The sequence below is a fragment of the Cibotium barometz genome, chromosome 37 (genome assembly GCF_041138505.1).
Source record: "Cibotium barometz isolate CiBa-2024 chromosome 37, ASM4113850v1, whole genome shotgun sequence".
Classification (NCBI taxonomy): Eukaryota; Viridiplantae; Streptophyta; class Polypodiopsida; order Cyatheales; family Cibotiaceae; genus Cibotium; species Cibotium barometz.
Genome location: NC_141082.1, coordinates 6,058,780 through 6,081,871, shown reverse-complemented (window position 1 = coordinate 6,081,871; position 23,092 = coordinate 6,058,780). Strand labels below are relative to the sequence as shown.

The following is a 23,092-nucleotide window of genomic DNA, read 5'->3' as shown; positions in this document are numbered from 1 at the left end:
GTTGTCATTACTGTTTCGATTTTTATGTTAGCTTTAGCTGAGCCCATTCCGAGGCACTAGAGCCATTCAAAGACAACTATACCAGAGGAAAAAAAAAAACAAAGGAACCACCTAAAAGCTGTAGAATATCATTCAAAAATCACTCTGATATATGAGTCAAACATGGCAGATCTTTCTTCAGATTGTCATCTTTCATAAGGCCAAGGATGAGCAAAAGTGGAAAACTCAAAATAACCTCAACCTTGTATATAATTTCCTCAAAAATCTATTCAAAAAATCCAACACTTCCAAAGTTGGAAAAGGTCTTTCTTTTTTAATCTTTTTTGAGAAAGTGGAAGAAAAAGAAATATGATATATATATTGGGGGGTACTCATCCCTTTACATAAATGGTCAAAAACCCATACGTACCAGGCAGCTGCCTTTCAAAAATACAATGCCTTCAGTAAGTTGATGAAGGGTAACAACCTTCAACATGTACTTTCCAAAAGCTTGTTTTCAAGGGTGACCACGATCTTTTACTTTAAAAAATAGCCCACTAGTGTAGCACCAATTATTGAAAAATATCCTGTCTACAGTCAAACTCTTGCTCACATGAACCAAACAACCAACAATTGACATCACCAAGACTGGGTTCTACGCAGTACACGATTGGGTGACTCCTGATTGTGTATTGTTTTTGGAGCACGATCCTCCAAAACCTGAAAAAGGCATACAAACAGTCAAATCATCTACTACATGAAGTCTACCTACAATGAAAAAATGAACAAAAAAACCTAAAAATACTAGATTATTTTTCTTTCTTTTTTGTGGGAGAAGATTAAATACTTCCTCATCTTAATGACACCAACCTGGATTTTTTGTGATGCAATATTTCCTCATTAATGTTTTGCTTAACAAAATCCAAACTAAATTTTCTGATGCAGACTCGAAATTAAAAAACTAATTTTAGCATTTCACAACTGTCTTTATCTCATTAACAAAATAGTATATTGGCACGGCCCTTGATTACACATTCGATCATAGGAGGATACTCAATAGTACACTATGGACTTTTCTATGAGGCCGGAGTAGAAGTACACGTACATGGGTATACATATGCAGATTTGGCTAGTAGTATCGCAAACATGAGATCTACTAGCAGCTTTATGTTTTCTTTTGGGAGTAGTGCTGTCAGTTGGAGCAGTCGCGAGCAGGGGTTGAGTAGCTTGTGAGGGAGAAGGTTGTGAGGTGCATTATCACAAAGGTTCTAGCAGGTGATGTGGATTTGGTGTATATCAACACAGAGGACCAGCTTTCATCTTCACAAAGGAATTGGATACAAAGGTGCATTATCACTTTGTGTGGGAGAAGGTTCTAGCAGGTGATGTGGATTTGGTGTTTGCTTGCTATAGACCACCTCATACCCTAGCTACATTCTTCTATGGATCTGTAAAAGAAGACCAAAGAAAGTGTTCACGGACACGGCATGGTGTTTGCTTGCTATAGACCACCTCATACCCTAGCTACATTCTTCTATGGATCTGTAAAAGAAGACCAAAGAAAGTGTTCACGGACACGGCATGAAGGGCCAAGGGACAAGTGGAATAGATGCACAGATCTACATCAGATTTGGGGTAGATTCAGAGACCTAAGGCAAGGTTTTCAGTGAAAAGGTTGCCAAGAAGGGAAGGATGACGAGTATGGGAGACCATAGGATGACGAGTATGGGAGACAGGGGATGATGACAATCATCCAGAGGGTCAAAAGTTGGAATCCCGTCATCAAGTTTAGCAGGAGGGGATGTCATGTGCATGCACATGGACATGGCTAATCCTACGCTAACCCTTGATTTGCAGCAGAAGATGAAGCATCTATCAGATGTTGTCACAAGCATGGAAGGCATGGTGCGTGGAACAAGACCCTGTAGTGCATGCATGGAACTAGCCGACAACAGGTCAGCCAGTTCACTATTCCTTCTAAGGCCTATAAAAGGCATCACTTGGCTCATAGTGAATCATCTCACCCTCCACAGGGGTTGGGTCATAGTAGATAGGTGGGATAGAGTTTTCCACCTTTTTGGGGCATGCCTATGGTTGCCAGAAATCGTGTACCTTTTTGTACTAGATGAATATACTGAAATACACAGCCATCTCTCTCTCTCGATTCTCTGTCTATGCTGATTGTTCTTGACTACCCAGAGCTTCTGCATGCAACATTGCATCTAGCCTTTTATAGACTCCATGTGCACAGGTCGGCTAGAATACTGCTGTTGGCCAGTTAGATTTTTCTACAACTCTTCAAAAAATGCTCATATAAATCCTGAGGTCAGCCAGCCCTGATGATGCTCACCTTTGAGTAACTGCTTCCTGATGTGATCATGGCCACAATACTCCTGTGTGTGGGCTGGTAGTAGGCTGAGCCATGGTGATGCTTGTGGACTTGCCGTTTCTTCCCTGCTTGAGTCTGCTAGTCCCTCATCCTACCCTAAGACAGTTGCCTAATCAAGGATTAGATATGAGGTTAGCCATGTCCACGTGTGTGCGCACATGACCTTTCTTTGTAGGCAAAGTACTAGCCACCAGGAGTGTACGGTAGGTCACAGGGCTGAATTAACGTTTTCACTCGGCCATATCTCTTGTACAAAGAATTTAGTTGTAATTGTCCTTTTCTTGTACATAATACAACCAATAGTTTTAGGACTCTTGTGTGTGTGTGTTGTGTGATTCTGCCAAACCCTCTTCTTTCTATCTCTAAAAACCCTAGCACACAGGGAAAGTGTTCTACAGTAGTTATCAGAGCCTAGTGAACCTGCAATTTTTTTCTTCTTCTTTTATGGCACCCATGTGCATTGATTGTTGGATAGGGTAGAGTCCCTAGGTTCCAAAAGGGGAAATGTAGCATGCAATAGGTTTACCGTTGTGACACACAACAAAGCCTTCTTTAAACTTGTGAGTTTATGCAATCCACTTTACTTAAGAGAGGAGTTGAGAGAGAAGATAAGAGTCGGCACCACATTGGGTCCCAATTACCCACTAAAGAACCCCCCCCCCCCCCCCCCCCCCCCCCCCCAGGGCGCGCATGCAACAGGTGTATTCGCTTGTATTACTTTGGAGAACCTGTACACTAATGACTTGGGACTACCAAATGCAAGTACGCAGAAGACCAAATGCTAACTCAACCATATGTAGAAGACTCTATGAAGCCACTTATGCAAACTCATATCTACTAGAAAAACCCAGAGGCTTTTCGGCACACATGCTCACTAAATGCTTGATGAACTTCTTGAGAAATGAGATGATTTATGGAATGATCTATGGGCCTCCTTATATAGTACCATATGATGCTGGTCGGCTGCTTCAGGCTGCTGTCGGCCTATTTTAAATGCCTATGACTTGCTAAAATAAGCATTAAATACTACAATTTGCTGGCGCCTTTCACATGTGAGTCAGCTGCCTTTAATGCTGGCCGACTGCTGTTGTAGGGCCTGAAAGGCTGCCGATTGGGTATTAGGGGCTGGCCCATGTATCCATGCTTCTCATGCTTTTAGATGCCTTGTTTTAGTCAGTTAATGGACTGACTTATGCCCTATCTTTAGGTGACTTATATGCTTGTTCTCCAAGTGGGTTAAGGGATTGACCCTAACACCTAAGCATGAGAGACTGATCTATGTAGCTCGTGCTTGACATGTCCCTGACTGGGGCTCACAATGGAGCCACAGCATATAGCAAATATTCCTAAAAGGGTACTAATGATGTACAATGTCATTATATCACAATGAATGCTGAGCCAATGTGTCACATAGCACCTCAGTGCAAGGTGCATGTGACATTCCCTCCTACTTAGCTTGGTGGCAAGTTCATGGCTTCCAAGTAGTCCGACAATATATGCGGGTACTCCTGGAAGAACTCTTCATTTAGCCATACGGTGTCGTGCCATGGCACGTCTATGGTGTGAAACCATGCATGTGAGGCCATTAAATGCAAATCCAGATGCATGGGATTAAGTGCCTGTGTACATATGGAATGTATGGCGTGTGGAGAGTTTTGCTTTGAAATGCGTTGCCAGATGTACAGGGTGATCGGTTTTGCTGTGAGCATGTGCAGGCCTGTCCGGAAGTGGTCTACTGGAGGTTCGCTAGGATGATATCAACTGCTCGGTCTTTGAAGTGTGTGCGCGTCCCAATAACAGTGGGTTGTGTTTGAAGAGTATGTGAAGGCATGGGCAATTAGGAAAGAAAGGATTAGTGTAGCCTTGGGCATTTGGTGTGAAATGAAAATCATAAGGGTGATAGTGGCCATCTTTTAGGCAAAATTTTAAAAAAAAATGATAATTAATGTGGCCATAAAAAAGAAAAGCCACTTGGAGGCTTATAGGGCTGCCAGCGCATCTTCTGGAAAGATGGCGAAGCTGGTGAAGGCGCAAAAGGTGGCGAGGAGAGGAAAAAACGGTGGGAGCCGGGCGGTGCTGTGGAAGCCAGAAAAAAGGCGAGTGTATGCCGCCTGGCAGAGGACCTTGTGTCAAGGGCTCTGATTGGTTTGCAGAGAGGAGGTGGGGAAGAGTCGCCAGGCTGCAGCCAGGTTGAGGGAGGTCGTCTACAAGCGCAGAGTGCAGAGGTTCAGTGAGCTTTGGTGCTGACGGTGACTGAAGCTAAGGGGTAAGAGGGTTACTGCCTGGTGGGGGTGGCGAGCTGGCACAGAAAGCACGAAAAAAGACGGCCGCCGAGTAGAGAAAAAGGGTTCGAATCTGTGTGTGGAGGAAAACCCTTCTTTGCATCAAGCTCAGTTGCTCTTTATGTTTTTCTATACGCTGTCAACTATTTGGTGTTCGATCTGCGTAGCCTTTTTGTGGTGGTGCTGGAGCTACTTGTGATAGTCTGTGCTGAGGCTTTGGCGTGATCGTGGGGTGTGAAGAAGGCTGGGTGTGAGGTGGAAGACAGTGAAAGAGTGGGGACCGCCCTGGGGAAGAGCTGCTCGGGGTTCTGAGGCGCAGTTGGTGTGGGCAAAGCCGGCTGGGATTCGACGGGACCAGAGGCACAGCGCTGAACTCAGGTGTGGAAGAAAGAGCATATAGACAGTCAGGCTGCAGGACTGCGTGGGACTTCTTCTCTTGCTTTTGGAGAGGATGGAGATCTGAGTATATAAGTTTTTTTTTATTCCCTTTTGTAATCTTAATTAACCATGGTTTTGGAGAACTTCTTGGATTTGTGATCTTTGAAAGTTGTAAGCAAAATTCCGGTTTGGAAATTTTAGTGGGCACATGAAGAGAATGAATATGTGTTACATTCTATCTATTGCTTCTTTGTGAGATGATGGAAATTATAAGCAGGTCTTTTCGACAAGTTCAATTTTCGTCTTGAAGTTGTGAAGATGGCAACATGCAAAATATGAGATGTGCAAGTTCACATGTATTGGGAACTTGTCGAAGTCTATGTGATGCCAATATGTGACATGTATATGGCATTTGGATAAAGGGTCAGGAGATCTATGCTTGGATCTGATCATGCTCTTGATACACAATTTATGTGCAATCATCAAGCTAAAAATGGAGATGTCTTATGCTCCTTGAAGAATTATGTGTTTGTGTTTCCTTGCTGGAATTTAAAACTACTCTCACAGCCAGAAGTCTCGCACTTTCCCAGCGATACCGCCCACGTCACGACATCTTTGGTGAACCCGACGTGAAACCGCTGGGGTGAGAGTACGTAGAGATGGCTAGCAAAATGGAGCATTTATATGCAGAGATGAAAGAGCTTGAAGAGCAGTTCAGGAAGATTGAAGAAGAAAAGCGAATTCAGGAAGCGGTGGAAATTGCGGTGCAATTGGTATATGACAGGGTCAATATATTTCATGCTTTCGATCTAGAAAGCTATCTAAGGTGTTACGAGGCAGAGATGAAGAATCAAGGGATTCCAGAAAACATGATGATTGCATCTTTTGCACACCTTATAAGTCCTGATTTAAAAGATGAAGTGCTGGAACTAGCAGAGTATCACTCCAAACGATGGAGTGATTTTGCAGATGCACTTATTTATGCGAGTTCCATGAACCTAAAGCAGGAGCAACTTACTTGGGAAAAGAAAAAGCAAAAGGGTGATGAAATGAGGTATAATGTAAGCTGTGATAGTGTTCCAGCAACAATCCGGGCCAATTTAGAAGCAGTCGTGGAATTATGTCATATGGAGGATAATCAATTGCTATTCAAGACTGATGCAGAGATCATTGAGGCTGTCTATGCTAAATTGGAACTGCAAGTAGCCGTTAGTGAACAGCAAGACATTCACAGTGCTAAAAGGGATGCTTTGCTACAACCTAGAAAGGATACAGTGGGTGAACTCTCATGTAAGCTTTCTAAACTCGAGGATTCTCATGACAAAAGCACCCATTTAAAGGGTATTCCTCAAGTGACATATCGTATGTGCGAAGAGCTACAAGAACCAATGTTTTTTGCTGAAAGCATGATTACAGAGTTTGAAGATCTAGGACAAGAAAAAGATGCTATCATTACTGCATTCTTATCTGGTTATGATGCTTATAAGCAGGATGATGTGAGTGGCTTTTAAGGTCTGGATCAAGATTTTGAACTTGAAGACGAGGGACCAACTACTTTGCTAATTGAAGAGCAGGTTTTAATAGAGGGTATACATGAATATGCATGTGAGGAAAATAAAATATTACAAGATGGGCCACAAGTATGTGTGATTGATTTAGAGGGGGTGAGTAATATGGGTGATTCCAACAGTGATGTTGCTTCTGAAGCTGGTTGCCAAGGTTCTTTGGATTTGGGTTATCCTGGAATGCTAACTGGGTGTTCCAACAATAAACAGGGTGATGCTATGTCATCAGTGTCAGGGTTACCTTGCAACCACATTTGTGAGCAACAATCTCGAGCTTGGAAGCCTGTTTATGACGATGATTTGGAGAGGGAAATTGAATCTGTCCTTTTGGATCATACAGGGTTCAATGACGTACAGATTCAAGGGTACTCGGGTGAGGGACCCATAATTCTAAGCCCATCTGCAGACAGGTATCAAGAAATACTGGGAGATAACATGCAGGATATGCAAAGTGTGGTCACATAGCCTCATGAGGCTGCATATGAGCAACCAAATGGATATAGCTATGGGGGTATGAATGTTCATGATAATCAACATGTGGGATTGCAAGATGATAATGGCTTCAATGCGATTGATCCTGAATTGGATGCTATCCTAGATGATGCATTGGATGATTTCATGATATATAATAGATCCCCATCAGCTTTGGGCTCTTCTATGCTTGATGCTAGTCAACTGTCGGTTGCAAGTGAGGATGTGCAGGTGTTATGTAAGCCAAATGATTGTGATGAGATTGATCCAGAGCTGGAGGCTATTCTCGATGATGCCTTGTTGGATTTTGTATGTGTTGATGGTGTGGATGCTTTGCATACTTTACAACGGCCTAAAGAAGAGGTATATAATAGCATAGAGGAAGCCAATGAAGACCATGCTTTTCCGTCTTTGGATGAGAAGAATGAATGTTTGTCAGTGGGTGAGCTGGATCCGGGCAAGGTAGATTTGGATGGGATGTTACCAAGTGTGTGTTCCATGCTGTTAATGCAGTTGTTACTTGGTGTGGCCATACAATATGTGGTGCAAAGGCTTCAAACATGGCCTGAGGAAAATTTTGAAGGAAATTATTTTGAAGAGCATCCCACTTTGAATGATGAGGGTAATTATGCATATGCAGGGAATCTAAGTGAGGATAGGGCTTCATATGAGCAAAGGATATGGCACATATGCCAAAAGCGATTGGTATTTGATCCAGGTGGGAAAGCAGAACCATTCAGATGTGATTGCTAGGATATAAATATCTTGCAGGCTAGGGGGGTAGGTTAAGATGTCATGCTATGTTTCAACAAAGAATAACCCCTTGTGAGTGGCACTATGTATATTCTTCTACTGTTTCATGTTTACTAGGGTGATACCAACTGGGTCAGGTTTGACAGGGTTTAAGACGCCTAGTTGAATGCTTGTACATATACCAATGTTGGTGTGCAAATAATGCATGGACACTGAATTCCAGGACCTGTGTGGCACATACCGGAGGATGTGCAGATTTAGAGGGGGTGGATGTCGTGCCATGGCACGTCTATGGTGTGAAACCATGCATGTGAGGCCATTAAATGCAAATCCAGATGCATGGGATTAAGTGCCTGTGTACATATGGAATGTATGGCGTGTGGAGAGTTTTGCTTTGAAATGCGTTGCCAGATGTACAGGGTGATCGGTTTTGCTGTGAGCATGTGCAGGCCTGTCCGGAAGTGGTCTACTGGAGGTTCGCTAGGATGATATCAACTGCTCAGTCTTTGAAGTGTGTGCGGGTCCCAATAACAGTGGGTTGTGTTTGAAGAGTATGTGAAGGCATGGGCAATTATGAAATGAAAATCATAAGGGTGATAGTGGCCATCTTTTAGGCAAAATTTTTAAAAAAAATGATAATTAATGTGGCCATAAAAAAGAAAAGCCACTTGGAGGCTTATAGGGCTGCCAGCGCATCTTCTGGAAAGATGGCGAAGCTGGCGAAGGCGCAAAAGGTGGCGAGGAGAGGAAAAAACGGTGGGAGCCGGGCGGTGCTGTGGAAGCCAGAAAAAAGGCGAGTGTATGCCGCCTGGCAGAGGACCTTGTGTCAAGGGCTCTGATTGGTTTGCAGAGACGAGGTGGGGAAGAGTCGCCAGGCTGCAGCCAGGTTGAGGGGGGTCGTCTACAAGCGCAGAGTGCAGAGGTTCAGTGAGCTTTGGTGCTGACGGTGACTGAAGCTAAGGGGTAAGAGGGTTGCTGCCTGGTGGGGGTGGCGAGCTAGCGCAGAAAGCACGAAAAAAGACAGCCGCCGGGTAGAGAAAAAGGGTTCGAATCTGTGTGTGGAGGAAAACCCTTCTTTACATCAAGCTCAGTTGCTCTTTATGTTTTTCTATACGCTGTCAACTGTTTGGTGTTTGATCTGCGTAGCCTTTTTGTGGTGGTGCTGGAGCTACTTGTGATAGTCTGTGCTGAGGCTTTGGCGTGATCGTGGGGTGTGAAGAAGGCTGGGTGTGAGGTGGAAGACAGTGAAAGAGTGGGGACCGCCCTGGGGAAGAGCTGCTGGGGGTTCTGAGGTGCAACTGGTGTGGGCAAAGCCGGCTGGGATTCGACGGGACCAAAGGCACAGCGCTGAACTCAGGTGTGGAAGAAAGAGCATATAGACAGTCAGGCTGCAGGACTGCGTGGGACTTCTTCTCTTGCTTTTGGAGAGGATGGAGATCTGAGTATATAAGTTTTTTTTTATTCCCTTTTGTAATCTTAATTAACCATGGTTTTGGAGAACTTCTTGGATTTGTGATCTTTGAAAGTTGTAAGCAAAATTCCGGTTTGGAAATTTTAGTGGGCACATGAAGAGAATGAATATGTGTTACATTCTATCTATTGCTTCTTTGTGAGATGATGGAAATTATAAGCAGGTCTTTTCGACAAGTTCAATTTTCGTCTTGAAGTTGTTAAGATGGCAACATGCAAAATATGAGATGTGCAAGTTCACATGTATTGGGAACTTGTCAAAGTCTATGTGATGCCAATATGTGACATGTATATGGCATTTGGATAAAGGGTGAGGAGATCTATGCTTGGATCTGATCATGCTCTTGATACACAATTTATGTGCAATCATCAAGCTGAAAATGGAGATGTCTTATGCTCCTTGAAGAATTATGTGTTTGTGTTTCCTTGCTGGAATTTAAAACTACTCTCACAGCCAGAAGTCTCGCACTTTCCCAGCGATACCGCCCACGTCACGACAACGGCTTCTTGAGTGCCTTGGTCCTTGAACTTCGTGTAGATCTACCTTTGTCTGTGATCTAAACCATGCTTCCATCTGTGGAGGAGAATTTGCTCAGGCTCGATGACTTTGGCTTCGTAAACAATCTCAAGCTGTTGCACATCTGAGACCACTTGCAAAGCTGGTCCAACATAGTGCTTCAATCAAGAAACATGGAAGACACTATGCATAGTCCAACTGTCTAGTAGCTTGACCTTCATGGAGACATCACCGATCTTTTTGATGATCAGAAGAGGGTCAAAGCTTCGAAAGAAGAGCTTGGGACAACGCACTTGCCTCAATCTCTCCTTCATGATCTGGAGATACACCCAATCCTCCTCTTTGTAGTTGACAACTCTTCTAGACTTATTGCCTGGTGTATGCTTCATGAGCTTTAGCCAGGCGCTCCTTTACTAACTCAATGATCTCTGAAAATATTTGTGGTCTTGTTAGCCTCCAAGGAAGGTGAAACCACCCTCGTGAGAAGTGATGAGAAACGACGGCCAAAAGCTGCCTCATAGGGAGTCCGATTAATACTGGATGAATGAGTATCATTCAAGATTACTTGTATCAAAGGAAGACAATGCTCCCACTTCGATTGCTGATCATGGCAATACGACTTGAGAACATCAAATGCTAGCTGATTGTATATTTCTTGGGTATCAATGGCGAAGAAACAAGCGAGAAAATTTTTGTTGTGGCCGTTTGCTTTCACAGAATGAGCATGCAAAACTTACTGAGCCGATCAACAATCATCATGCATTGTGTGTCCCTAGATCCGAATGCTAATGGACAGGAACCCACAAAATCCATGTTGATATCTTGGAAGGTCCTTCTGAAACTGGCAAAGGTTGTAGCAACCCTGCCTACTTCGTATGAGAAACCTTAACCTTTTGGCAAATCTAACATGACTTGACATCCCTTCTCAATTTGGGCCAATAAAATAAACGCTCTTAACTTCTCCAATGTACTGTTGATACTGCGATGACCACCGACAAGAGAGTCATGGACATCATGAAGAAGTGCCTTTTACTTTTCTCTTAGTATGCATAGCCGGTTCTCGTAGGACCAACCAGCCATCTTGGATGGTATAGTGACCCAATTTTGGTAGAACGACCAGCCATCCTGGATGGTATAGTCGGTTCTAACTGAAGAGCCATCCTGGATGGTATAGTCGGTTCTAACTGAAGAGCCAATCTATATTGACTCCCAAATTCCAAAGAATCCTCGTACTGTGTCTTAAACCTTTATACTATCCAAATCCTCTCCCTATATCTCAAGCACAATGGACTTCTACAGAGTTTGAATGGTACCTTTGCGACTTATGGCATCGACAACGAGGTTGTTTTTACCAAGCATGTATTCAATCATGTCTCCAAATTGCTGAAATTTTTGACTCCATTTGGCTTGTCTTGTCACTCCATTGGACAATAGGCATGGTTTGCATCCATTTAAGTGCCCGATGATCCGTCTTAACTCTGGATTCCCTCCCATAAAGGAAAGGTTTCCAATGCTTACGAGCCGTCATCACTCCCAATAACACTATTGTACATTGAATAGTTTTTCTCTGCGTCATTCCATTTCCGGCTATTAGAACCCATTGGGTGCCCTTCACGCTAGAGGACAGCTCTTGTGGCTAAATTGTTGGCATCGGTAATCACCTCCAAAGGATCATCCCATGAAGCCAACTTGAGAGGCAACTTTCTTCATTGCATGGAATGCCTGGAGTGCTTTGCCCATAATGGACACCTTCTAACGACGCATGTTCACACCCTTGAGCAAGCTATAAGTGGTGTTGCAAGGTTGGAAAATTTGTCCATGTGGAAATTGTATGCTTAACAGAGACCTACAAAAAAGCGGATCTCCTGAGCATTCTTGGGAACTCCCCATTCGAGAATTGCCCTTACCTTTTCAAGATCAAGGCTAATCTCGTCTGCACTGATATGACATATTCCAGAGAGTGGATCTCTGCTACTCCAAACTCGCTCTTCTTTGCATTAATAAAGAGCTCATTGTCCCACAATAGTTGCAAGACCTTTTCAACATCCCGCTCATGCTGCTCTACAGTGGCAGAAAGGATGAGTATATCATCTAAAAAGATGAAAACACACCTTCCCAATGAGCTCCACAAAGACCCTAGATATCATCTTATCGAATGTCACCGGTGCATTGGTGAGTCCGAATGGCATCACCATTGTTTTTGGAATGTCAGGCGTAAAGATCCGAACCTGATGATAGCCACTTTTGAGATCTATCTCTGAAAAGAACTCTTGATGGGCGTTTTTTGGGACTCTTGCTTGCTTGCCTTGAGGCTTGAGGCTTGAGGCTTGAGGCTCTTGCTCTCCCTATTATCTATATAATAGGCCCTCCCCCAACCCCATCCTCACAAGTTCTCATTGCTCAACCCTCCCCTCACAAGTGCTCAAGTCTATCCTCTCCCTTGAGTCCCCTCTAGGCTCTCTCCCTCTTCCTCCCCCTCAAGGCTCAAGCCTCTCCCTCTTCCTCAACTTTCAAGCCTCTAGGCTCTCCCTCTTGATTCTTGAGTCTTCCTCAAGCCTCCCCCTCTTCCTCAAGCCTCTCCCTCCCTCTCCCTCTTCCTCAAGCCTCTCCCTACCTCTCCCTTTCCTTCTCCTGGGACCCTTCTCTCCTCTTTCACCATGAGAGAAAAGCACAAAGCATTTACTTTGCATGCCATTACCCATGAGAAGAACGAGGGGAAGTCGGAGGCATGGAAGTGGACTTGCAAGTATTGTGGCAAGGCCTAACACTAGTAGTGCCACTAGGCTTCTTGCACATCTCTCCAAGATGGGGGGCAAATTGCACCTTGTAAGATGATCCCTCAAGACATTTCCGATGGCATTGTGAAGAAGTACTCCTTGCTTGGCAAAGCAAGTGATAGTGGAAGAGTCCCTCCCCGCCGTTGCCGCCGCTCAAGACGAAGTCATCCCGCCGACAAGGGATACATCCTCTTCATCATTCTCCGCATACTTCTCCCCCTTCACCAACTCCAACCCCTCATCAAAGAGGCCAAGCGAGTTTGAGGTTCCACACAAGAGGCAAGCCACTCTTGGAGGCTCCATTGGAGCAAATGTGTCCTCTCTCTCTTGGGTCCGAGAAAAGCAACAAGACGCAAATGTGGAGATTGCATGCACAGTCATTGAGTGCAATCTCGCATTTCGTGTCCTCAAAACTCCTCAATGGCAAAGGATGGTGAGGGCCATTGCCGAAGTAGGACCATGCCGTGGCCCTTGGCATGGTATCATCTACATCAATATGCGCACGAAGGCACTTGATGAAGAAAAGGAGAGAATCCCGTCCGAGCGGGATGGGTGTAGTATGGGTGTTCCATCCTCTCCGACAGATGGACAAATAGAAAGAAGAGGGGCATCCTCAACATTCTAGTATCTTGCCCTCTTGGCACGTACTTCTTGTGGGCTGTGGATGCCGGAAAGGCGGGGAAGAAAACCTCAGCGAGGTCATCTATCGCCACATTCGACAAGCCATAATCGAGGTGAGATACAATTTTAATTTTTGAGTTTGAAGCTTGAAAGTTTAGCCTTTGCCTTTTACTCAACTTTCAAGTCTTATTTATTTTTCTTTTTCATGCATCCATGATCCATCATCCTTGTAGGTTGGCCCCGAAAATGTGGTTCAAGTGGTTACGGACAATGTGTCCAATTGCCGCAAGATGGGCTGCTTGCTTGAGGAGGAGTTTAAGTCCATAGTATGGACTCCTTGTGCCTCTCACTGCCTTGACTTGCTTATGAAGGACATAGGCAAGTTAGAGCGGGTGAAGAGTGTGGTGACACAAGTCACTAAAATTGTCACTTTTTTCAGTCAAAAAGTCCAGGCCCTTGCTATCTTCCGCCATCACAGCGACTTGGAGATGAAGAAGCCATCCTCGACGCGCTTTGCCTACATGTGGCTTCTTCTAGAGCGCCTTTATGTTGTCATGCCTAAGCTCCAAGTAACAGTGATTTCACCGGAGTGGCAGGAATGGATACAAGGTGAGATACCTTCGCGTGTCGATGAGGCAAGAGCCATTCAACGGCTATGCTTGAGAGAGGAGTTCTGGCGCCAGATCCGCGCCCTGGTCATTGTGGTTACTCCCTTGTATAGGGTTTTACGCATGACAGACATGAAGGGAACTACTATGGGGCTCCTCACTCACTTTATTAGAGAGGCCATTGCGGAGATTACCCGCACCACAGTCCTTGATGAGCTTGATTGATCCAGAGTATATGCTAACAAGGTAAATAAGATTCAACTTTTCAAGAATAAGTAATAAACTAAAATAAAATGTTGAATCTAAATACTTGTTCTTTCGTTTTTCTCATATAAGATATTGTCCCCTTTATTTTAAAATTCACAGTGATCCCCTTTAGGCTACTCCTCGACGCGATGCTATCTTGGCACTCGTGGAGAAGAGATGGAAGTGGATGAAGAGACCTATCCATGGCCTTGCTGCTTTGTTGCATTTTGCCTACAAAGCACTTCCACTTTTCACTGATCAAGAGTTGCTTTCAGCTAGGGATGCTTTCTTATCGAAAGCATTACCCGATGATGAGAATGGACAATTTCAGTTCTTACAGGAGCTCATCAACTATAATGATCAGAGGGGCCCCGCATTCGCCAATGCGGTATGTTGGAGGAGGGATTCTATGGTGAAGCTTCTCTTTTGGTGGGAGTCATTTGCTTACCAACAACCTCACCTACAAAGAGTGGTTTTGAGAATTCTAGCGCAGGTAACCACTTGGCACCAAATTACTAAATTATGGTTTTGAGAATCCTGAACATTGTTTATTTTTATTGTGGATTAGGATTGCTCTTTGGGTGCATGTGAGAGGAACTGGAGTTCCTACTCACTTATACACACAAAGTTACACAATCGACTGAGCACAAGACAGTTAGAGCAGCTTGTCTATTGCCGCAATAACTTGCGCATGGTGCATGAAATGCACGATATGAGTCAAGCTAGACAGGTATATTATTATGTAACATGTTAGACTTACATAACTTTCAATGTTTTATTATTTAGCCCCTAATCAATTATAAAACTTGTAGGTAAACGTCGACGAATTCAAGTTGATGGTGCACACTCTTAAAAGTGTCCACAAGGAGCGTAATGAAGAAGAGGAGGCCATATATGCAGAGCTCTACGAAGAGCTAGAGGAGATTGATAGACGAGTTTCTCACACTCGTCGTGGCTGCCGAGCTAGAGGTGGAGTACAGGTTCGGCCTATTCTTACCTTTGGCTCTCGAGGCTCTGATCGCCTAGTTGCTACCTATGTAAGACGTGGCTCTCGGAGCTCTACCTCCGCAACGATTAGAGTTGAGGATGCTTCCATTGCGGAGTCTTCTTCGGCGGTTCATGGTGATATTAGGGAGCCCGAATATGATGATGAGGGCAACGTTCTTAGCGATGGGGATTTTGGTGGGAGCTCTGAGGTGTCCTCTAGTGAGGATATTGAAGAGCCTAGCGATAGCTCTGAATCCTGACTCTTGACATAGATGGTGACAAAGGCTTTTAGCCTCTATAGTCCTCTATGGGCTTTTTGCATTTTTGTACTCACATTTTTGTACTTGCCCATGCGACATGCGGACTTTTGCGGCTTTATATATTCATGACTCTTTGACATGTCACATGTACATTTGTCTACTTTCATTTTCTATGCAACTTGCAAGTCGCTGCAACATTCTAAATTTTTATGTTTTGGGTAAGTTATAAGTTGTAAGTTGTAACTTCTCTAAGTTTTGCATCTATATTTATATTTTTAAGTATTTTTTAATGGACCGTACCTCCACTGTATTTTTATTTTTAAAATTTGGCGGTGCGTTCCGAGACCGTATTTAAACGTACCGTACCGAATCAAACTTTTCGTACCTGACAACTATGGTATGGACTAGATACTACGACATCCCCACTAACATCATCAATGCCCAATAGTGGGTGTAGAACTCTGTATCAAGATATGCTCTCACACACACACATACACATAAGAGCATATATTCACACAAAGCCCTTCGCACTGAGTTTCTGTCAAACCTCTGGAGATGCAAGGCGGACTCAGCCATAATGAAGCCTAGCACTAAGGGAAGTAGCAAATAGAAAGAATTAGTACAACAAATAAGTAGTTGATAGGGCAAATGTACCGCTAAAGATAGAAAGAATCAGCACAATATCAACTGGCCGCACCTCAGACGAAAACTTCACGATGTGAAATATGCATTTCTGCTAATACAGTTGAATTATATACCTAGATGAATCCAGGAACATGCCTAAATTCACCTTTTAGGAACGTGCATGTTATATACTCACGGTAGTCAACCCAAAGTAACACGCGGAAGCTCTGGGAGTCTTCTTTCAGCCCTAAACACCACTTAGAACATGCTGATGCAAAAACGCAGACAGAAGGGAGAGTACAGAGAGAGAGAGATAGCTGGAAGTTCAGTATATTCATATGGTACAAAAACGCAAACAGAAGGGAGAGTACAGAGAGAGATAGCTGGAAGTTCAATATATTCATATGGTACAAAAGGTACCCTAAATCTACAGCCATAGGCTGCCTTTTCATAAAAGGTGAAACACCCAAAATACTCCTAGTACTTGACCCACTCCCTAGTGGAGTGAATGATTAACACAATGAGCACATGTGCCTTTTATAGGCTCTTAAACCCCTTGGAGTGCTGGCCGACTGCTGGTCGGCCAGCCGACTGGTCATAAATCCATGAATATGGATGCGCTGCAGCAGCTGCCTTCCTTCTGGTACAACCGACAGCACTCTCATTCAGCCAACAAAGTTACAAACCCCTTTCATGCAACTGACCGCCAAAACAACCGCAGTCCTGTACCAAGCCCCAACCAGGGAAGGGTAATTCGTCTTCTAAAGACGCTAAGATAGACAACAGTAATAGCTCTAGTTCAGGGGGTAAGGAACCCAAGCCTAAGAAAACCCCTAAGGAAAAGGCTAAAGCAAGCATCACTGAGGCTATCTTCCTCCAGAGGAGAAAAGGAAGTATAAGTCCGAAAACCGATGTTTTTATTGTCATCCCATTGGGCATGGTAAGAAGGATTGTCAGAAATGGCAAGTGGAGCAAGCCTCCAAAGAGCCTTCTGCCATAGTTGCCGCAATATCTCCCACTCCTCTAGACCCGCTTGCTACCACCAATAGGGTTCAAATCTTACCTTCTATGCATCCCATGCCATCCATGGTGCTTGATGCTATGCAAGAGGGTGAGGCTACAACCAAACAACTATGAATGCAACGAAACTCAATGTGATGATCCTCAGGATGACTAGATGGGGCGGGAGATCGTCCTTGAACATAATATCTTGATATTGTGCGAGGAGACCTTCCATCCTTTGGTTCAAAGGAGTTGCTAGTTGAGCAACGGTCTGCTGGCTATGGACATATATCAAAGCACATTCGGCTCATTTTTTGATGGCTCTTTGGGCCTAGATATGGGAGATAAGTGGGACACCGAGAATGTTATGACAGGTGCCATCCTCTTGTGGTGTTATGTCCACCTTAGGTACCACTCTCTAATTTGCTAGGATGATTGCCAAAAGGCAGTCTTGAAGTAGTTTATTCTTGTGGACTATTACTGTGAGAGCTATAGCGGCAATGGGATCGCTTTGCCCAGAAGTAGGGTGAGCAGGTAACCGACTACTTTGGCACGTTTCTAGAAGTTTCTGCTCATGCTATTGAGGACCATCCGCGACGGTCAGAGCAAGTTGAGTGCTTTGTGGACGGTTTGAAACCGTCCTTGCACATAGATGTTGTGCACATCAGGCCCATTATCTTTCAAATGTAGTTTGTCTTGATGTGGCCTTGCAGACACAAGAGAATTCCAAGTCTAGAACTCTATATAAAGTCTAGCAACAGAAGAGCAAGGAGATTCCTAAAGATGGAGCTGGTCAGGCCATGGACATAGCAACAATTCTAATGGGGGAGAGTCACGGGCATGACTCTCTCAGAAGGAGTTCCGAACCAAGCAACTGGCTGGTCAATATTTCAAGTGTGACTCCATCGAGCACATCGTGAAGGATTATCTGAATAACTTGGAGGAGCAATCCGAGGAGTGGGGTGCTTCAGATCCAGAGGAGCAGTCGGAGGAGGCTTCTTCATAATCGGAGGAGTGTGAAGGAGATGCATGTATGCACCTCTAAGCTTTTTTCATTTCTTGGGTTCAACACACACCTAGGGCGCTTCATTGCATCAGGCTATAGGTATGAATAGAGGAAGTTTTCATCAGTAGTCTTCATAGTCGCCGTTTACACTACTAGGGATGTATAGAGGAAATTTTCATCAGCGAGGTCTCTGAGGAAGAGTCTTCATAGTTTCCATTTGCACTACTACGTGGAGAATCTTCAACTTCAATGGCAGTCGCTTCAGTTTCTAAGGTCGTTCAAGAGGACTCTTCTCACGTGCCGCGTTTGCATTGGATGGAGCATCTGCAATGCCTAATGTCATGGAGGCACCACTAGAAAACATATCATCATATTTGTCTTCGTTGTAAGACCCCTTCTGAAGAATCATTTGATACACAGGCTAAACACACAAGGTTAGAACAACATAGAAGGGTGCAGGCAAACTCACAACCATAGATTCCATTCAAGATCTCCCCCGAGCTAGGGGCTAAGATTCCACTCCCCACAGGCCAAGCCAATCAGCCTGGCATCCCATACCACTAGAGCTTGTCCTAAGGGACCTTGGGCAAGACTGCATGTGCGTCCCATACTACCAGAGGCTATCGTAAGGGACCCTCGGCAAGACCACTTGTAAACCACCATGTCCATGGCAAGAGTAAGATTGCTTTAGTCCAAGCACATACCAACTGTCTAGTATGACAATATGACCTCAATAACCCTAAGACACTCATATAGTGACTACTATCGCCATAAATAACCATCCAGTCCAAAATAGCCAGTAATCATGGATTATCGATTATAATTGTAACATGCGGAAGCTTCGGGGGAGATCAGTAACTTCAATGCTCAGAAAATCAACACACTTTTCGCGACGGAATTAACGCACAAAACTGAATGATGATGTGCAGAAAATAGAGAGAGAGGGGAGGAGAGAGGAGAGGACACAATATTTGGTCCCAAATACCCTCTGTAGGGCCCCCACCACAAATGGTGTATTTGCTTTATTAGAATGATGTAAATCTGAAAAGAAAATACAAGAAAACTTGACCTTTCTTGGCTAAGATAACTCTGCCCTTCACCTGCAGTCCTTCACCCCTTTGCGTTAGCAACTTCTTGGTTGTCCTGGCCCTCGTTTGCCTTGGCTCTTGGTGAATTATATGAGATAACACAACGGTTTGTGGGCCTTGGCATTTATACTACCAAATAACAGCAGTCGGCTAGCTATAATCCCAGTCGGCTATCTCTTACTCTGCCCACAACTGAATAATCAACATTAAATGCTAAATAAAATCCATAAACTACTACGCATGCTCTCCCTTGGCTGGCTGGCACTAGGCGCACGAGCACAAAGGGCTGGGCACTGATTGCCCATGGTTCTGAAGGCTGGGCAGCCTGTATGGGCTGCCCCCATACTTGCCCTACAGTCCCCTAGGGCTGGATAACCAATTGGTTCCCCTTGCAAGAGCCCTGGGACTGTCCTAAAGCACTCCTATGGCCCTCCCATGGCTAGTGGGTACAGCCAGGGCCTTCCTGGCCCTCATGGGGGTGGTTTACCCTGTCCGTATGCCCACACACGAACTTGGGGTAGCCCTATGGGCTGGCCCCTTTCCGTAAGCAAACCCTAACTTATCTACACAATGATATGGCATGCAGTACCATACCAAATACACAGAATCACTGACATCATTCCACTGGGAGACTCACAGCGCGGACTGGCACTGTTTCATGTGCAGGACAGTGCACACCTGACCTTGGACTCATGTGCAGGACAATGCACACCTGACCTTGGACGACTGGGATGGATCCCTGGCTGACTCGTCCCGGACTGGGCTCACATGGGACCAGTTTACCATCCTAGGTCTTGCACCTTCTGTACAGATATGTCTACGTGGCATCCAAGTGCGGAATGCACGTGACATCCCCTTCTGCTAAACTTGACGGAAGCTGCATAGCCTCCAAATAATCCGTCAATAACGCCGGATAGTCCTCGAAAAACTCTTTGTCAAGCCATACCGCTTCGTGGGTCCCTCGGTCCTGAAACTTCGTGAAGAATTGTCTGTGTCTTCGGCCTGAGCCATGCTTGAAACGGTGCAAAAGGATCTGTTCTGGAACCATAACTTCTACTTCATCAATAATATCTGGTTCCGCCTCGTCTTTAACTTCTGAAGAGATAGGATCTGTATATGGCTTTAACCAACTGACGTGAAACACATCGTGCATAGTCCAACTCGGAGATAGCTTTAATTGCATGGAAACCTCATTGATCTTTTTCTAGGTGGGAAAGGGTCCGAAGCTCCTAAAAGACAACTTTGGGCATCACTTGCCCACCTGCTTCAACCTTTGCTTCATAATCCGAAGATAAACCCAATCCCCTTTCGAAAACTTCATATCCCTTCGGTCTTTATTGGCCCTCCTAGCTCTATTTCATATGATGAAACCCATGCCCGGACACCAGAAACGTGGAAGAAGACATGGAGATAGGGTCCATAAGGTTTGATTAAGAAAAAGCACCATTCTTGGTCAATGGGTAGGAAAAAGCAAAAAGTCGAATAGGGTTGACCACGAGCCAAGGGCACCGTTAGAAAGAGGAGACCAAGCCGAACAAAAAAGCTAAAAGCCGCTTTTTCAAAAAGCAGCTCCAAGGCCTTGAAGCTAGAAAAGCAAAACAAGAACTTTTGACTAAAGTTGAGTAATATTTTACGATTAAAAAGGCAGAAGCAAAGCAAAAGCATCACTTTTTGGCAAAAAGCAACGCTTCCCCAAGTATAAAAGAAGCATGAGCCTCTCTTCTGAGCATCAAGTTAAAGAAGAACCTCTTCATCGCGTTGCCATCTTCATTGAAGCACGGAGATCATCTTCTCCATCATCATCTATGAAACAAATCATGGAGTTTTTCATCGTTGCCCGCTGATTTCAGAGCGCCTTTATCGGCTGCAGTTCCACGTCATCATCTGTCCGTATGACTGTACAGATCCGTACGTACTGTACAGACTAAAAATTTCAGAAACCCTAAAACTATGCCAAAAACCCTAAACACTGCTTTTTTGGAGGTTTTTATTGCCCGAAAACCATTAAGATAGGTTTTATATCAGTTTTCTTGCCAAAAAGAGCTTTTCCATGGTTTTCTTCATCGACAAGGCTGTAGGAGTTGTGGAGATTACTCATGGGATGTGCGAGTGATACTTGGACTTGGATTGGAACTAGAACTTGGATCTGGAACTTGGACTTGGACTTGGATCTCGAACTTGGAACTTGGACTTGAACTTGGACTTGGATTTGGATCTAGATATTGGATCTGGTACTAGCCCACTGAGAGATTCTTGTGGGTCATCCCTATGGTGTGCTCAGCATCAGAGATCTCGTGCCTCAACACCGACTTCGACTTAGGGATTCTACGTCGGCATATTTGTTTGCTTTTGTATTCATTGATTGTATTGATCTTGGCTAGCGTGCCCGTGGATTGTTCTTGAATAAATTCCTGAAAGGGGACGGGGCATGTTCCCCGCTCAGTGTGGTGTACAATGCAAGATCCCTATTCCCTTCTCTCTCTCCCCTCTCTCTCCCCTCTCTCTCTATATCTTTTATCTCTTGGACACAGGGTTGAGTCTATCATTGCACGCCCCGCTGGGCTTACAGTGGTATCAGAGCAAGATTTCTCTTGAAGAAACTTGCTTGGGGTGACAGAGCCATGTCGAGAGCAGAGGGAGACCAAGGGCCTACTGAAGAGAAATACTATGAGGCCAATACAAGACTTCAAAATGGGACCCAAGATCACATGAAAACGCGGCCATGACATCAAAAGAGTACCATGACTTTCAGCAGTTCAGATGACCTCTCAGAGACGAAGAATTTCTTTCTTGGAGAACCAAGAGAGAACAGGACCAAAGAAGGGCTCAAATGTTTGCAGATTTCATCAAGGATCAAGCCACCAAAGCTGAAGGAGTTGAAGCTACTAAAGCCTTATCTTCGTGCCAAAGGAGTCACCATCGCAGAAGAATCTACAACTACCCGTTCCATTTCTCGTTAAGGAAACGGGGAGGCCATTCCTAGGCCTGCTATCTTAGATGCAGCATCTTCAGGACAAGACAACAAGGAAGCAAATGCATTATCTCGAGCCATGCGGTTTCTATGGGTTACCATATGGATTTCACTTTGATGAAGGATCCTTACGCTACCAAAGAGGATTTCAAAGATGTTTTGGAACAGATTGCAGATTAGAGGTTTGGTGACTTTTCTTTATGTCATCAAGAAGGGTTTCTCATGATGCAAAACCAAGTTATGTGTGACACAAGGAATTGAGACCAAAGTAATGGAAGAGTGTCATGCTCCTCCCTACATGGGGCATAGAGACACCTTGATTACACTTCAAGCTTTGGGGAGCTACTTCTGTTGGCCTACTATGAGAAAGGTCATTGAACTTGATGATTCGAGAATGTTTGGTTTGTCATAAGGTCAAGTTTGATTGACAAACACCAGCAGGGCTATGCACATATTGAATGCTCTATGGGAGAATATTGCTATGGATTTTTATCTTTGGATTGCCAAAGTCAAGGAATGATGGTATATGGACGATACCAAGAAGATCAACCATGTATGCCATTGGTTGGACCTTTCAGATCATTGGAGGATATATAATGTTTTCCATGACAGTTTATTGAAACCATGTACAGGTTACCCCCAGAGGAACTTGTTTTGAAGTGTCCACCAAGGGTGGAAGAGTCATAACAAATTGAGTTTCATTTTGTGAGAAAAAGAGGAAAGACAATGGTCAGAAAGTTCCTCTTGGAATTTGAGAATTATTTGCTATTGAATGGATCCCAGAGAAGTACTTCAAGAACTATGTACTTCGAGCTTATGAGGAAGTGGTTGGTTCAGATATATTTGAAGTACAGGTATATCAACGTCTTGTGATCAAGATAGTTGAGGATCTCTCTCTCTCTCTCTCTCTCTCTCTCTCTCTCTCTATGGACCCAACTCTCAGCAAACCTCCTCCAAACCTCCTAAGCCATAACCTTCAAACCAACAATTAAGAGGGAGGGATTGTACCTCTAGCCCTCTTCATTGTATATATATTGGACTAGAATTGATCACTATTCTGCTTATATAATGATTATTTGGACATGCTCTAATTTGGGT

General features: G+C 44.3%; 2 protein-coding genes across 3 annotated transcripts in view; one reads left to right on the top strand and one right to left on the bottom strand.

The window, feature by feature from the left end:
- Positions 1-327: 327 nt before the first annotated feature.
- LOC147616862 (ABSCISIC ACID-INSENSITIVE 5-like protein 2) overlaps positions 328-23,092 on the bottom strand; it is a 42,537-nt gene continuing 19,772 nt past the window's right edge. Inside the window, exon 3 of one of the 2 annotated variants that reach the window (XM_086776506.1) lies at positions 328-699. In XM_086776506.1, coding sequence (XP_086632632.1) covers positions 619-699 — 81 coding nt within the window. In that variant the 3' untranslated portion in view covers positions 328-618. The remainder of the gene's footprint in view (positions 700-23,092) is intronic. The other variant, XM_086776507.1, reaches the window with a different exon arrangement.
- LOC147616863 (uncharacterized) lies at positions 14,187-15,303 on the top strand. The gene is made up of 3 exons (XM_086776301.1): positions 14,187-14,549; positions 14,625-14,786; positions 14,869-15,303. Exons 1-3 carry the CDS (start codon positions 14,244-14,246, stop codon positions 15,301-15,303), a joined length of 903 nt encoding a protein of 300 aa, XP_086632427.1. The 5' UTR covers positions 14,187-14,243.

Excerpts from the sequence above, each read along its gene's own strand:
- LOC147616863 (XM_086776301.1), top strand. The coding sequence starts at position 14,244 with ATGAAGAGACCTATCCATGGCCTTGCTGCTTTGTTGCATTTTGCCTAC. Across the intron at positions 14,550-14,624 it reads TTTTGAGAATTCTAGCGCAG|GATTGCTCTTTGGGTGCATG; the intron begins GTAACCACTTGG and ends ATTGTGGATTAG. Across the intron at positions 14,787-14,868 it reads ATATGAGTCAAGCTAGACAG|GTAAACGTCGACGAATTCAA; the intron begins GTATATTATTAT and ends TAAAACTTGTAG.